We start from the raw sequence: 16,549 nt of genomic DNA on the forward strand, positions 1-16,549 counted from the left end.
GGCTAAATTCTAAGTGATCATGGTGTAATGATTCTTTTAATGTGCTACTAACTTTGGTTTGCTAGTATCTTTTGGAGGATTTTTATATCTGTGTTCATCAGGGATATTGGCTTGTAATGTTCTTTTTTAGTAGTGTCTTTGATATCAGGGTACTGCTGGCCTCATAGGATGAGGTTGGACATGTTCTCTTATCTTCAGTTTTTTGAAAGAGCTTAATTGGTATTAGTTCTTCTTTAAATGTTTGGTAGATTTTACCAGGGAAGTCATCAGATCCTGGGCTTTTCTTTGTTGGGAAGTTTTTGATTACTGATTCAGTCACTTTACTCATTATTAGTCTGTTTAGATTTTCTGTTTCTATTTTCTGTTTCTTTGTGACTCAGTCTCTGTAAGTTATAATTTTTTAGGAATTTACCCATTTCTTCAAGGTTGTCTAATTTGTTGTTCACAGTATTCTCTTATAAGCCTTTGTGTTTTTGTGGTGTCATTTGTAATGTTTCCTCATTTACTTTTGATTTTATTTACTTGAATCATTCCTTTTTTTTTTTTTGAGTCTAGCTAGCATTTTGTCCGATTTGTTTATCTTTTCAAAAAACTAACTTTGAGCAGAAAAAAAATAACTCCTGGGTACTAGGCTTAGTACCTGGGTGAAGAAATAATCTGTACAACAGTCCTTTGTGACATAAGTTTACCTATATAACAAACCTGCACATGTACCCCTGAACCGAAAATAAAAGTTAAAAAAATACAAAAAACTATTAGTTTCATTAATCTTTTTTTTTTGTTTTAATAGTCTCGATTTCATTTATTTTTCCTGCAATCTTTGTGATTTCCTTTTTTCTACTGACAGTGGGTTAGTTTTGTTTTTGCTTCATTTTTTAGTTTTTTTGAGGTATAGTTAGGTTATTTATTTGAGAACTTTTTCTAGATATAGGCATTTATTGCCACAAAACTCCCTCTTAGAACTGCTTTTTTGCATCCTATAGGTTTTGGTGTATTGCGTTTCTGTTTGTATTTGTATCAACATATTTTTTTCCTTTTCATTCAAATTTTTTCTTTGACCCATTGGTTGTTCAGACTTATGTAGTTTAATTTCTACATGTTAGTAAATTTTCCTGTTCATTTATATCTAGTTTTATACCACTAGGGTCTAAAGAGATACTTATTTTCTTAAATATGTTAAGATTTATTTTGTGGCCTAACACTATCTATCCTGGACAATGTTCTGTGCATGCTTGTGAATAATGTGTATTCTGCTGCTGTTTGGTGGAATGTTCCATATATGTTTGTTAGGTCCATTTGTTCTGAAGCGTAGATCAAGTCTAAAGTTTCTTGGTAGCCTTTCCATCTGGATAACCTGTCCATTGTCTACAGTACTACTATTGTATTTCTGTTTAATCCTTTTCTTCAGATCTATTAAGATTTGCTTTATGTATTTAGGTGCTCTGATTTGGTACATATACATTTACAATTATAGCCTCTTGATGAATTGACTTCTTTGTAATTATTTAATGACATTCTTTGTTTCTTTTTACATTTTTTGACTTACGGTTTTCTCTAAGTATAGCTGTGTCTTTTTTTTTCTAGTTTCCATTTGTGTAGAGTATCTTTTTCTATCCCTTCATTTTTCACTCTATTTGTGTCTCTAAAGTCTGTTTGTGAGTCTCTTTAGGCAGCATACAATTGGGTTATTAGAATAAGCCTCTGTAGCTGCTCTATGTCTTTTGATTGGATAACTTAATTTGTTTACAGTTAAAGCATTTATTTGTAGGTAAAAACTTGCTACTGCCATTTCTTAATTGTTTTCTGAATGTTTTATAGTTTCTTCATTACATTCTTTCTCTCTATCTTCCTTTGTGATTTGTTAAGTTTCTGTAGTGGTATGCTTTGATTGCTTTCTCTGTCTTTTAGATATGCACAACAAGTTTTTTTCTTTCTGATTACCATGATGTTTACATAAAACATCGTTTAACAGTCCATTTTAAACTGATAACAACTTAATTTTGACAGTCTGCACTTTAACTTCTCCTCCCATTTTACATTATTGATGTGAAAATTTACCTCTTTAAATATTGTTTATCCATTAAAATTATTGTAGCTGTAGTTATTTTTAATATTTTATCTTTTCACTTTTATACTAGACTTAAAAGTAACTTAAACAGTAACATTATGGGTATTAGAGTATTTTAAATTTGAGTATATTTGTACTTTTATAGTGAACTTTATCCTTTCATATGATTTCATGTTATTAGCATTCTTTCATTTGGTCTTGAAGAACTCTCTTATATTTCTTGTAAGGCAAGTTAATGGTGATGATATTCTTGGTTGGCAGCACCGCCCCTCCCCACCACCCCGCACCAGCACTTTGAATATATCATCTTGTTCTCTCCTGGTTTTTGCTGAGACATTTACTGATAGTCTGATGGGGGTCCCTTCTATGTGATAAGTTCTTTGTCTCTTGCTGCTTTCAGCATTTTCTCTTTGTTTTTTTTGTTTTTTTTCCTTTTGAGAATTTGATTATTGTGTGTTTCAGTAAGATCTCTTTATATTTAATCTATTTGTTGTTATTTGATCTTCAGTGATCTGATTGTTCTTTTTCCAGATATAGAAAGTTTCCTGCCATTATTTCTTTAAGTAAATTCCTCTCATCTCCTTCTCTTTCTTTGCTCCTTCTGGGATTTTTTATAATGAGTAAATTTCTTTACTTGATGGTATCTTATAAATTCCATAGTCTCTTCATTCTTTTTCTTTCTCTGCTTTTTTGTTTTGTTTTGTTTTGTTTTGTTTTTGCTTGTTTGTTTCTCTGAGTAGGCAGTTTCAAATGACCTGTCTTTGAGCTCATGGGATCTTTCTTCTCCTTGATCTAGTTTACTTCACACTTGCTCTGAAATTATTCAATTCAGTCCTTGTGTTGTTTAGATTCAGAGTTTCTGTTTTGTTGGTTTCTATCTCTGTTGAATTTCTAGTTTTTTTCATGTAACAATTTTCTGATTTTGTTGTCTGTTGAGAAGTCTGTCCTTTCCCAGTTTTGCCTTCTATGACTTCAGCTTCCTGTGGTCACTTGCAGTCTAAAAATGGTAAATGAAAAATTCCAGAAATAAGTAATTCATAAGATTTAAATTGCATGCCATTGTGAGAAGAGCAATGAAATCTTCGGTGGTCTCACTGCATCCCTCCTGGGACATGAATCATCTCTTTATCCAGTATGTGCATGCCATAGACACAACCCACCCATTAGTTGCTTAGCAGTCATATCAGTTATCAGGGTCACTGTCTCAGTAGCCTGATAGTGCTTTTGTTTAAGTAACCCTTATTTTATGAAATAATGTCTTCAAAGTGCAGAGTAGTGATGCCAACAGTTTGGCAATGCCAAAGAGAAGCTATAAAGTGTTTCTTCTAAGTGAAAATGTGAAAGTCTCAACTTAAAAAGGAAAGAAAAAATGTGTACTGAGATTTTTAATTTGTATGATATGAACAAATTTCCTATCTGTGAAACTGTGAAGAAGGGAAAAATTGTGCATAGTTTATATAGGGTTTGATACTATCCTCAGTTTCAGGCATCCACTGGGGATTGTGCACTGTATCCTGTATGAGTAAAATGGGACTACTGTATTCTCTTGTAGCTAACTGAACTTGTTTAAGATGATTTTGTATTTTTGTTAGGCAGTTTGAAGATCTTCATTTCTTTGGGATTGGTTGCTGGTGTTTTATTCTCTTAGTGTGTCATGTTTCCCTGATCATTTATGTTCCTTATGGCCTTAGTTTCTGTGCATTTGAAGAAGTAAGCATTTCTTCCAGACTTTATAGCCTGGCTTTGACAAGGGATTCCATTTACTTAATGAGTCTATGCAGAGACTTTTGGTAGGGTCTCTGGTGGGATTCATTAGTGGACTTTATTGCTGGTGCCTTTTTGGGAGGTGGCCTTGTGATGGGTTCAGCAGGTGGCCTTAGTTGATATCTGGGCCCCAGAGGCTAGCCTGTTGTCTGGGTTTATGAATTTGAGCCTGGAGCCTGATTTCACTGGGACAGACATTGACTTTGAGTCTTCATGGGGGCCCTGGATCCTGGCTCCTCTGGGGCTTGCCTGGCACCAGGGTCTACTGGTGTGGGCCAAGTTGATTGGGTCTGCAAGTGTGTCCCTGGTGCCTGGGTTCTTAGTGGTAGGCTTGGAGCTTATGTCCATAGGAGCTGGTCTGGCTCTGTCATGAGACTTGAGCCTAAGTCTGCTGGGGTCTGCCTGGTGCTGGGATGGGCCTGGTACATGGGCCTAAGGGGAAGGCCTGGAGCCTGTGCTTAGAGGGGCCAGTCTGGTACCGAGGTGCACCTGAAACCTGAGTTCCTGGAGGTGGGCCTGGTGCCTGCATCTGTGGGGGCTGGCCTGTATATTGGGTCCTTTGGGGACGGTCCTGGCGTCTGGGTATGTACAATTAATATTTAATGTAACATATTTCCCCTAACTTACTGGCTTAAAACAACATTTTGTTTGGCAGTTTCTGTGGTTTGAGTGACAGGTATGGCTTATCTGGGCCCTTTGGCTCTGGGTCACTTGCAGGCTGCATTCTTCTCAAGGCTTGACTGGAATGAGTCAGCTTTCTGGCTTATGAAGCCATTGTCAGGGTTCAGTTCCCTGTAGATTATTGGACTTGAGAATTCAGTTTGTCACGACCTGTTGGTCAAAGGCTTCTTTCGTTTCTTTGATATGTGACCTCTATGTAGAGCATCTCATAACGTGGCAGCTTGCTTTATTAGAACAAGCAGACAAGAAGGTGACCGGCAAGAAAGAAGATGCTAGCAAATTGGAAGCCAGTTTTTTGCAACCTAACAATAGAAGTGACATCCCATCACTTTTGCAGTGTTTTATTAATTGGAAGAAAGCCCCTAGGCCTAGAAGCAAGGATCACTGGTACCTATGTCAGAAGTTGTATAAGAGAAACATTAATATCAAAATTAAAGATAAAACTATCAAATGATCCAGCAATCCCACTTCTGAATACAAGTGGGATTGCTGAATCATTTGGTAGTTTTATCCTTAATTTTGATATTAATGTTAAAGGAAATCAGTGTTTTGAAGAGACACCTGCACACCCATGTTCATTGCAACATTATTCACAATAGTCAAGATATGAAAACAATTTAAGTATCTATTGACCAAAGAACAGATAAAGAAACACACACACACACACACACACACACACACACGCACGCACAAACACCCACACACACGTATATACACTCAATGGAATATTGTTCAACTTTAAAAAAGAAGGAAATCCTGTCATTTGCAACAACAAATGGATGAACCTGAAGGACATTATGCTAAATGAAGTAAGGCAGATACAAAAATATAAATACTGCCGGGTGCGGTGGCTTAAGCCTGTAATCCCAGCACTTTGGGAGGCGGAGTCAGGTGAATCTCAAGGTCAGGAGATCGAGCCGTACTGGCCAACGTGGTGAAACCCTGTCTCTACTAAAAATACAAAAATTAGCTAGGCGTGGTGGCGTGTGCCTGTAGCCTCAGCTGTTCAGTAGGCTGAGGCAGGAGAATTGCTTGAGTTCGGGAGGCAGAGGCTGCGGTGAGCCGAGATTGCGCCACTGCACTCCCTCCTGGGCAATAGAGCAAGACTCCATCTCAAATAAATAAATAAATAAGTAAATACTGCAATATCTCATACGTGAACTATAAAAAGTCTAGTTCATAGAAGCAGAGAGTGGAATGGTGGTTGCAAGGGGCAGGACAAGGTTGGGGATGGGTCAGGAAAATGGGATTATATAGGTCAAAGGGTACAAAGTTTCCTTTATATAGGATGAATGAGTTCTAGAGAGCTAACGTACAGAATGATGACTATAGTATTTGCAAAAATAATGTTAGCTAAGTAAAATGATAGATATGTAAATTAGCTTGACTATAGTTATTATTGCACAATATATATGTATATTAACACATGAAATTATGTTTCAATAAAACTATTACTTAGAAGGAATTGAAGGCTGGGCATGGTGGCTCATGCCTGTTATCCCCGCACTTTGGGAGGTTGAGGCGGGCGGATCGCTTGAGATCAGGAGTTCAAGACCAGCCTGGCCAACATGGTGAAAACACATCTCTCCTAAAAATACAAAAATTAGCCAGACATGGTAGCAGGTACCTGTAATCCCAACTACTAGGAAGACTGAGGCAGGAAAATCTCTTGAACTTGAGAGATGAGGGTTGCAGTGAGCTGAGATCACACCACTCCACTCCAGCCTGGGTGACAGTGAGACTGTCTCAAAAAAAAAAAAATAAATTGAGAAGCAATCTTTCAAATATAGTAACTCTGTATTGTCATGTGTATTAGCTATGGTGGCAAAGTTGCTGATGTTTAAATAATTTTGGATATTTATTTCAGTATGTGGTTATTTGGACTGCTTTCCTTTTGATAGGATTCTAATAAGACCAGCCTTCTTTTCTGAAATGTAGAAGTCATTCAACTCATTGAATTTAATCAGAGAAATTTTAACTACTTATTCATTGTCAATCTTCACTAGATAGCTATTTGAAGGCAGAGTCTGGGGATACAGTGTAAATCGGGGCTCCCCCAAAACTTAACTACTAATAGCCTACTATTGACAGGAAGCCTTAACAATAGCATCATAGATTAACACATATTTTGTATATGTGTTATATATTGTATTCTTACAGTAAACTAAAGAAAAAAGTGTCTTTAAGAAAATTATAAGGAAGAGAAAATGCATTTATCATTTTTAAATGGAAGTTGATCATCATAAAGGTCTTCATCCTTCACATTGAGTAGACTGAGGAAGAATTGGTCTTGCTATCTCAGCAGTGGTAGATGCAGAAGAAAATCCACTTAGAAGTAAACCTTTGCGGTTAAAATTCCTGCTGTTCAAGGGTAAACTAAACTTTTGCTCTGCCTAAGTAAACTTGTGTTTATTTTTTAAAAACTGTATTGAGCTATAATATACCATAAAATTAATGCTTTAAGTGTACAATTTAATGACTTTCTTTTTTTTTTTTTTCTGTACATTTACTGAGTTATCCAGCCACCTCCATAATTGAGTTTAGAATATTTGTACGACCACAGTAACATTGCTTGTCAGGACTTTTCTTGACTCTTTGTCATATAAATAATTGGTGACAAAAGATTTCTTATAATGGAATTGTTTATTGCTTCTCTTATATGAATACAAATGTCTTCTCTGTCCTCCTGTACCAAATATAGACATTGTAAATTTTATTTAGTGGGCTGTATAATGATATACATGAGATGTGTTTGAATTTATGCAACTCTTAGTAAGGAAAATTTTATGTCAGAAAGAAAAATTCTTTCAAGTTTATTTTAGTGAGTTCGAATTAAACATTTTTTCAGTGTGACTTTAGTTTTTGATCTTTTACAGCTTATTTTTAGGAGTAGAAAAGATTCACAAGCTAATGTAAAGCCCTCTTAATTATTTACTACAAATAAACATCAATACCTTCATATGCAGGTCATGCTCATGTATAATAAAATAGAAAAGAACTAATTAGATAGAACAATTTATCATTAATTGGCTAACAAATACAATTTTTAGCAAAATTGGTATTTACATTCTAACTCACCAGAGGGCACCCTTTTCTAGTGTATTACTTGTAAGTCCAATCAACTGAATTATATCATACTTCAGAGAATTTGAGGCAATTATTGGGATCCAATTGTAGATTATTCGGACAGCAATGATGACTTTCTTTTGTAACTTTGAGTATGTTTTTGGCCAGCTATTTCACGTTAGTGTTATTAGAAAGGGGCTTGCAAACAAAACAGCCTTAAATGCTTTAAACAGTAGTGTATCTGGTATAAAACTGTCTTCTCAATTTAGTCTGTTTTTGCTTGCTCGTTCTATAATGCTTCTGTTTCTCTGAACTCTTATTAAGGTTTCAGATCGGGTAGAGCGGCGGCTTCAGGAACTAGAGAGAGAGATGCGTACAGAAAGGGAGTTGGTGGAAAGACGCCAGGATCAACTGGGACTCATGTCCCTGCAGCTACAGGAGGTTTGTGAAAAACACTTTGACGGGATGTAAATCTTGAATTTGGATATTTATTTAGGCATGTTAAAATGGTTATTGCATGTGACAGTATAATTCAACACATCAGAGAAGTATTAATATAACGTACTGGTTATAGTTCAGTATATAGAATTAGAACTCCCGGGTTTCATACTCGCTCTCCATGTGACCTTAATTAGGCAAGTTTCTTAACTTCTCTAGGTGCTACTTTTGTCTGTGGAAAATGGAAATAGTAATAGTATCAATGATACCTCATTAGATTAGTGCAAGAATAAATGAATAATGGTAGTAAAGCACTTACCATAGTGTCTGTCATATGCTCAGGAAATGTTAACTGAAAGTATAATTATTATGATTAATTTTTCTGGGCATAGACTGGGCCAGAAAAATTAATCATCAAACTATGGCTCTCAGGTCAAATCTGGCCCACTGTCTATTTTTGTAAATAAAGTTTTATTGGGGCACACCACTCCTATTCATTTATATATTATCTGTGGGTGCTTTTGTGACATAATGGCAGAGCTGAGTAGTTGTAGCCCACGAGTAAATATGGCCCACAAAGTTTAAAGTTTTAGCAGTTTGGCCCTTTACAGAAAAAGTGTTACAACTCTTGAATTAGGTTGTTATCAAACCAGTTCAAAATGGAGAATAGTTACCCTTTAGGTACTCTTTTTAATTTGAAACTTCAGAGGTAGATAAAGTTGAAAATTCAGAGTAAAGAATTTCTGTATAACCTTTACCTAGATCCCCTTATTCATATTTTACCAGACTTGCTTTGTCATGTATTCTAGATACATCCACATATATGTAACTTTTTTGTGAAACATTTTCAATTAGTAGATGTGATATAAATACTTGTCTATCAGCTGATTAAAAAACCATTTTTCATCTAAATAATTTGATATGTATGTTTTCTTTTATAGTCACAGTACAAAATCAAAATTAGGAAATTAAAATCAATAAAATACTATGGTTTAATCTATAGGTTTTATTCAAATTTTGCTACTATAATAGTGTTCTTTCCTGGTCCAGGATAAAATATAGGTTCACACATAGCATTTAGCTGTCATGTCTCTTTAGTTTCTTCTAATCTTGAACAGTTTTTTAGTCATCACGAGTGATGACTTCTCAGGGTGCGAACAATTTCTTCTGTAGAATGGCTTTCATTTTGGGTTTCTTGATGTTTCTTCATGACTAGATTCATTCAGGTTATGGACTTTTGGCTTGAAACTTGGGTAACTGGAGTTACATCCTTCCCATAGTATCGTTATCAGGAGTCATATAATGGTTTGTTACGTTACTGGTAAAGACTGAGCACTTGGTTGTGGTGTTGCCTACCAGGTGGGTTTATCCACTGTAAAGTTACAATTATTCTTTTTAAATTGTTTATTTTATAGGGCATCTCTTTGGGACTTGAACATATCCCGTTTCTAGCATACGTTTGCTCACTAATTTTAGCATCCATTATTGACTCATCTGAAACAATTACTCCTATAAGTAGTGCCAGATAGTGATTAAAAAAATTTTTATTATTCCTTCTACATTTATAAAATCCTACTGTAAGAAAGAACTTCTTGTTGTGTGCACTTATGGATTCTTATTTTATTATATCGGTTATATTTTGTTACTATCATTTTAGAAAAATTAATTTGTTGAAATTCTTTTAAATGTTTGTTTGGTCTGTATATAAAATATAAAAAGTAGAAACAAGAAACCCAAAAAGTTCAAAACAAATGGAAATTCTTTTCATTTATGAAATGATTTTTCTAAGAATTCTAAAAATACACTTACATGTGTTTGCAGATTGTTAACCTTTATAAATTGACAGATTTTTTAAAGTTTTTTTCACTGTTAATTGAAAATTAGGAACAAAAATTACAACACTAAAATTTAATGTAAGCTGATAGAAAAATCTGCTTTTGTTTTCTGAAATTCCATTTCCTTCCATTTCACAGAAGAAGACATACCCTTGTAAGTCGGTAATTACTTTGAAGAGGCTATGTTGTTGAATAATTAGATACAGCATGTGGGTAGGCTTTTTTTTTTTTAACCTTGATTTTTATACATTTGTTCTCAAAGCAAATTACATCTGGTGAGCATAAAAATAGTACTAAAGAGACAATTGTTCTTTTCTGCAAGGGAAAATTAGAGAAATTTTCTGTACTTATTTTCTTCTCTCTTTGCAGAATGCACAAAATTACAAAGAAACAGGGAGGGGAAGATTGCTTCCCACCCGGTTTTCTTAAGACACCAGAGCCTGGGTATTTGCATTGTAATTGTCAATTTGACTAAAAGCTTGAGCTGTGATTTGGATTCCATCTCTGACAATAGAATAGGAGATCACGATTGATAAGAACTGTTTAATTTCGTATTTTGTCACTTTAATATAAGCAGTGACCTATACGTTTTTAAAAAGTGGTTTTAGATTATAAACAGGGTAGTGGAAGCTAGGAAAGATTAAGCTGCTGTATTTTCCTGCTCCCATGTTAAATGGCTTAGACTGTTCTGGAAAGGTCATGTTTAAGGAGAGGAAACACTTTTCCTTCTTTTTGATTATTAAAACGGAAATTTCTATACCATGTGATAATAGTAATTGATGCATTTTTTCCTGTTTATGGTGAGAAATTAAATTTCCTGTTTATAGGTGAGCAGCTGGGCCTGAACTTTTAGCCGCTGTGCTCTTTTGCCTTCTTAAAATATATGTTAATGAAAAATATGACATTTAAAACTTAAGACATTAAGAGTTTTCTTTAGAAATTACAGAATGCAGAGATTTGAAGATATATTATAGGGAGGCAGTCTGTAGTTTTGGCTAAAACCTGCTGCTTTTTAGTTATCTCGTGGGTCCTGAGGTCCTCAGAGCTTTACTTATTCCCATTTAATGAAAAAATACGGTGTTAATCATTGGAAATTGGTCAAGGGAAAGGCATTTTCCTTTTCTTTAGAGTTTTTGAAGAATTGTTCACTCATTTCTGTTGCTTATTCTGATTTGAACAAAAGGGCCATGCACGCCCAGGAATCCATTTCCATTTTTGAGCCTCAGCTACTCATGTGCTATTGAAGCCACATGAATGCCAGATTTTCTTTATTTGGTAAGGACCTTCATATATTGTATTTTAAACAACCTAGTTTTTATATCTCATAGAGGCCTCTTCTTTAAGAGAGATGAATGTTTTATGTGGGTTGTATGACATTATTCTATTAATATTATCTTTTTAAAATTATAGATGATACTTTGAACTTTACTAATTATATTCTTTTTTTTAATTTTATTTTAAAATTTTTTTGGTGACAGGATCACTCTGTTGCCCAGGAGTACAGTGGCATGATCTTGGCTCACTACAGCCTCAAGTTCCTGGGTTCAAGCAATTCTCCCACCTCAGCTTCCCTAGTAGCTGGGACTACAGGCAGGCACCACCACGCCCAGCTAATTTTTGTTTGTTTTGTTTGTTTGTTTGTTTGTTTGTATATTTGGTAGAGATGGGCTTTTACCATTTTGTCCAGCCTGGTCTCAAACCCCTAACCTCAAGTGATTTGCCCACCTTGGCCTCCTGAAGTGCTGGGATTATAGGAGGGAGCCACACCTGACCTACATTCAAGTATTGTTATGCCTATAACCATCAGCCTTTTTCTTTGTACACAATAAAGTATATAACATTGAAGTAAATTATCATATTATAAACTCTGTTTGATTAGGTGCTTGGTAGTATCCTGGCTTGATTGGTTAGTTTAAGTGGAGTTGGGGTAGGCTTGGTGGGTGCTAGTGTTGGGAAAGAGGGATTTAGACTGAATACAACCCAAAACCACTTTTTTGAAGGTCCAATATTTACATAAAATCCTAGATAAAATTTTAAGTTTCCGGTTTTGCATCCTAAAAACTCCTGACTCATTTTTTACTGGGTATTTTATGTACATTGAATATAATTTCTTCATCTTCAGCTGAATTACTTAAAATGGAAAACATGGCTGGGCATGGTGACTCATGCCTGTAATCCCAGCACTTTGGGAGGCTGAGGTAGGTGGGTCACTTGAGGCCAGAAATTCGAGACCAACCTTACCAACATGGTGAAACCCCATCTCTACTAAAAATACAACAACAAAAAAGTTAATCAGCGTGGTAACACACACCTGTAATCCTCGCTACTGCTTTAACTCGGGAGGCAGAGGTTGTAGTGAGCTGGAATCATGCCACTGTACTCCACCAGCCTGGGTGACAGAGTGACATCCTGGCTCAAAAAAGAAAAGAAAAACATGAGATAAATGCTGGAGACCCATACACATACATGCTCACACTCTTCAGAGCATTTTTTTTGAGATAGAGTCACACTCTCCCAGGCTGGAATGCAGTGGTGTTATCATGGCTCACTCGGTCTCAACCTCGCAGACTCAAGCAGTTCTTTCACCTCAGCCTCCCAAGCAGCTGGAACTACAGGGGCACGCCACTACACCCAGCTAATTTTTGTATTTTTTGTAAAGACAGGTTTTGCTATGTTGCCCAGACTGGTGTCAGACTCCTGGACTCAAGTGATCTGCCTGTCTCAGCTCCCAAAGTGCTGGGATGACAGGTGTGAGCCACTACGGCTGGCCCTCTTCAGAGTATTTGATAGCATATTAAGTTGCTAGTTTCTCCCTTATCTGCATTAACAATATTCTATGCTTACATATGATGTAGATGCCTTTAAATTAAAAGATGTTTCATGGGGACGTCTCTGGGATAGGAAAGTGCATGGAATCTTAATAGATGATGGTGAAGATTGAGTGAGAAATTAAGTGTTGAAGGTAGGAGCTCAGCTTAGTGACTTTTAGTCTGTCTGAGGGACAACCAGGTTATGTGAACCTCATCAATAAAATAAGGCCATATTAAGAAAAATTGATACTTTTTTTTAAACATTTTTCTTTATCTTTTTTTTTTTTTTTTGGTAAGACCTAATGAAGAAATAGCTATTCATTTTTGTCCAGAAATGTAACTGTGGCTCCAGAGAATCTGCGTAATATGGATACCATGTAAGAAAAGCCTCTGGTACCCTTTATTAATGTATTTAGTTTGGCCTCATTAAGGGGGAAGCTTCCATGAAACCTAGGATGTTTTTCTAATGTGTTCTTAATAGCGTTTGCGTCTCCCTTGAGGCTTCTGTGATACTTCGAGTATCACACAGCAGGGGAGAACCTAGTCAGGCAAGTATTCTAATCTGGCTTCATTAACCCCTTTTCCTGCACTTCTTTTCCGGAGTCTCCTACTTTTATGGAGTCGTGGAGGCCCTTCCAAGGCTGGTAGATTTTGAACTCACCTTTGCTTACCTTTCCAAGGCTTAACTGCAGAACTTTTGTTTGATCATTCACTTTACCTCCGTCTTGTTTTTATAACCAATGACTTTTTTTTTTTTGTAGTTATCTCTTCATTTTTGCATACAGTTATTCATAAGTTTTCCTTTCCCTGTGATACTATTAGATGTTATAAATTCCCATTAAAATCACCCTCCATTGACCATCTCAGCAGCCTTTCTAATCTTGGAGAGTTTACAAGTAAATGAGAGTTTAACAGTCAAACACAATCCTGTGGAAAGCAGGAGGAAAACTCAGAGGATGTACCTTATTTTTCTTATTCTTAGGACATAAGCTCTAGAATTGAGTCCCTGGCTCACTCTGTGAGCCCCATGGGGTTTGGTAGACAGAGAGTAACACAGGCAGGGTGTCAGAGCCCTCAAACCACCAAAAGCCTGAAAGCACTATCACAACAGGACAACCACACATATACTACTTTGTTGGAAAATGTGTGTAGCCAGTGAAAATCCTTAAACTCCTACTCTAGTGTTTGTTTTTCATGGGGTAAAGTGTGTATATAGTATAAATCTGGGCTTATTTTGAGCCACACTTTTTATTCTTTTAACCAGCTCTAATCCCATTGCCTCTTTTTCTTCTTCTTTTGTAAAGATGGCATTTTTTTCCTCTCACTGTCCAGTTTCTATATTACATATTATGTGAGAGTTTAGTTTCCGATTATTTATGTTAGTTACTGTTTCTTGATATGTTGTCTCTTTTAATTTACCAATTTTGAACACTTTGCCTTTCTAGTGTTTGAAGATAATACTAAATATTTATTTAATGCATTAAGTAGTGACCATATTAATACACTGTTTTGGTCCTATGTTTAACTAGGTTTATTTCTCACATAGTTCTTTTTACATTTTTATTATTAACTATTTTGTACAAAAAGGACTTTTTAATATAGCTAAATGTGATCATACGAAATAAACATTCCCTTACAATACAGCTTTATTTATTTATTTAAACGGCTGATTTTTTTCTACCTCTCTTTCCCCTCTGTTCTTTCATCATGCACCACTTCTCTTATCCTCTAAAAAAAGGAACTAGTGTTGATGGCCAGGAATGTATTCCTTTATAGTTTTCGTTTTGCTTTTAGTTATCCTGGACTGATGTATATAGACTATATACACTTTTGCATATATCGGGATTTTTTGGTCATGTATTCATTTTCAGAGAATGAGATCACATTTTATAGACATTTCTGCTTCTTGCTTTTCCCTTTTTTTCACCAGTGCTTTCTGAAAAGTCATCCAACTAGTTGATGTGGTTCCAGTGTAATCTTTTATTGCCATTGACAGATATTTTTTTTCTAGAGGTTCTGAAACTGTATGTTGTTCTGCCAGCAATGGCTGAGAGTAGCTCTTTCCCCTACATTCTAACCAGTAGTAGAGGTTATAATTCTTTTACGTTTTTGCCACCTGATGAGTATAAAGTGTTAACTCATTTTTATGTTTATTTGCATTTCTCTGTCAGTGAATTTGCGCATCTATTCACACATCTCTTGGCAGTTTGCATTTGTGCTTATATAGTGTGCCTATGTTATGACTTTTGCTCATTTTAAACTATTGGGTTATTTGGGATTCCTCTCCTCCCCCTGGGGATTTTTTTTTTTTTTTTTTTGTAGGAGAAATGAAGGACTCTAATTTGCTTTTTATATGACTCATCAGTTGCTTCAGCATCATTTTTGAATAAAAATTGGTTCTTTCTACTCTAATTTAAATGCCACTTCTGTTGTATACCTAGTTTCCTGCAATATCTATCTGGCGTCTATATGCTTTGCTGTTGATTTGCTTGTGTATCCCTGTACTAATATCATTCTTTCTTAATTATTATAGGTTTTATTATTTTTTGGTAAATGCTAATGAAAACCCCTTGTCCTATTCCATGAAAAATCCTGCCAGCATTTTGATTATGATTATATTAAGTACAGACTAATTTAAAGAGAAGGTCTTTTCTAATGTTTTCCAATAATGTTTTATAATTGTCTGTATAAAGGTCTTAGATCTTTTTTGTTAGACTTATTCTTAGGTACCTTATAGTTTTTCTTTCTATTCGGAATGGGATTTTAAAAATTGCACCCTAATTGGTGATTTATACTATACAGGGGCACAACCGGTTTTATATTTGATTCTTATATCCAATAATCTTGCTCAGTGCCCTTATTAGTTCTTACAATTTATTAATGGATTTACTGACATACTATCAGTCTATAGATAATCATATCATTTGAAATTAAAGGCAATTTAGTCTCATTCTTTATTCTTCTTTTTTTTTTTTTTAAATTGTATTGCGCTGGTTAGAACCTGAGGTCTAATATTGAATAAAAGCAAAGATAGCAAGAATTCTTATGTTACTTCTATATTTGTATGATTCTTAGTGTTAAACATTGTTATATGGTGTTTGCCTCTGCTTTTGAGTGCTAACCTTTGTCACATTAAGACCATTGCCTCTATTCCTAGGTTGCCATGAGATGTTTTGTTGTTGTTATTTATTTATTTATTTTAAAAGTTGTGAATGGGTTGTGAAATTTATCAAGTATTCTTAATGCGCACTTAACTTTTGATATTTAAATGTATTGATTTAAATATGGTTGATTTCATCAACAGCCCTCCTTGCATTCCTGAGAACTTTGATTATCATGTTTTCTTTTTTATACATTGCTGAATTAACTTGCTAGTTTTTTCTTAGGATTTTTATATTTGTGTTTATGATTGAGATCAGTTTTCCTTGCACTGACGATTTTGGTTTTAGAAGCATGGTTATATTAGTCTCATAAAATGAGTTAGGTGGATTCCTTCTTTTCCTATTTTGTGGTTTAGTTTTGTGTAAGAGAGGGATTGTCTATTTCTTGAATGTTTGTTGAAACCTATCCGTAAAACAATTTGTGTGTAATATGTTTTTGGTGCTGCAGATTCTCAGTTTTCCTTTTTTTAATGTGCATTGGCTTGCACAGCCTATTTATTAAGTCAGTTTGGTAATAAATTCGTGTTTAACGTCTTGATAGAAATATGATTATTTTATTAGTTTTTTTGACCTGCTTTGATTATTGCTTCATCAACTCCTGCTTTTAACTCTGTTATTCTTTCTCTTCATTTAAAGGATTATTCTGTTTTATTTTTTAGACTTGGAAATTGAATGCTTGATTGATTTTTCTGTTTTTTAAAATGAATAATGAAAATTTAACCAAAT

At 35.0% G+C, this 16,549-nt stretch overlaps 1 protein-coding gene across 6 annotated transcripts in view; it reads left to right on the top strand.

Annotated features, from left to right (window-relative positions):
• The window catches only part of CEP128 (centrosomal protein 128), a 445,248-nt gene that overhangs the window by 70,485 nt on the left and 358,214 nt on the right, over positions 1-16,549 (top strand). For all 6 annotated transcript variants that reach the window (XM_032287728.1, XM_032287725.1, XM_032287723.1 and 3 more), the window contains one exon: positions 7,904-8,020. In XM_032287728.1, coding sequence (XP_032143619.1) covers positions 7,904-8,020 — 117 coding nt within the window. The remainder of the gene's footprint in view (positions 1-7,903; positions 8,021-16,549) is intronic.

Source organism: Sapajus apella, unplaced genomic scaffold (assembly GCF_009761245.1).
Source record: "Sapajus apella isolate SASKATOON/1434 unplaced genomic scaffold, GSC_monkey_1.0 scaffold20, whole genome shotgun sequence".
Classification (NCBI taxonomy): domain Eukaryota; kingdom Metazoa; phylum Chordata; class Mammalia; order Primates; family Cebidae; genus Sapajus; species Sapajus apella.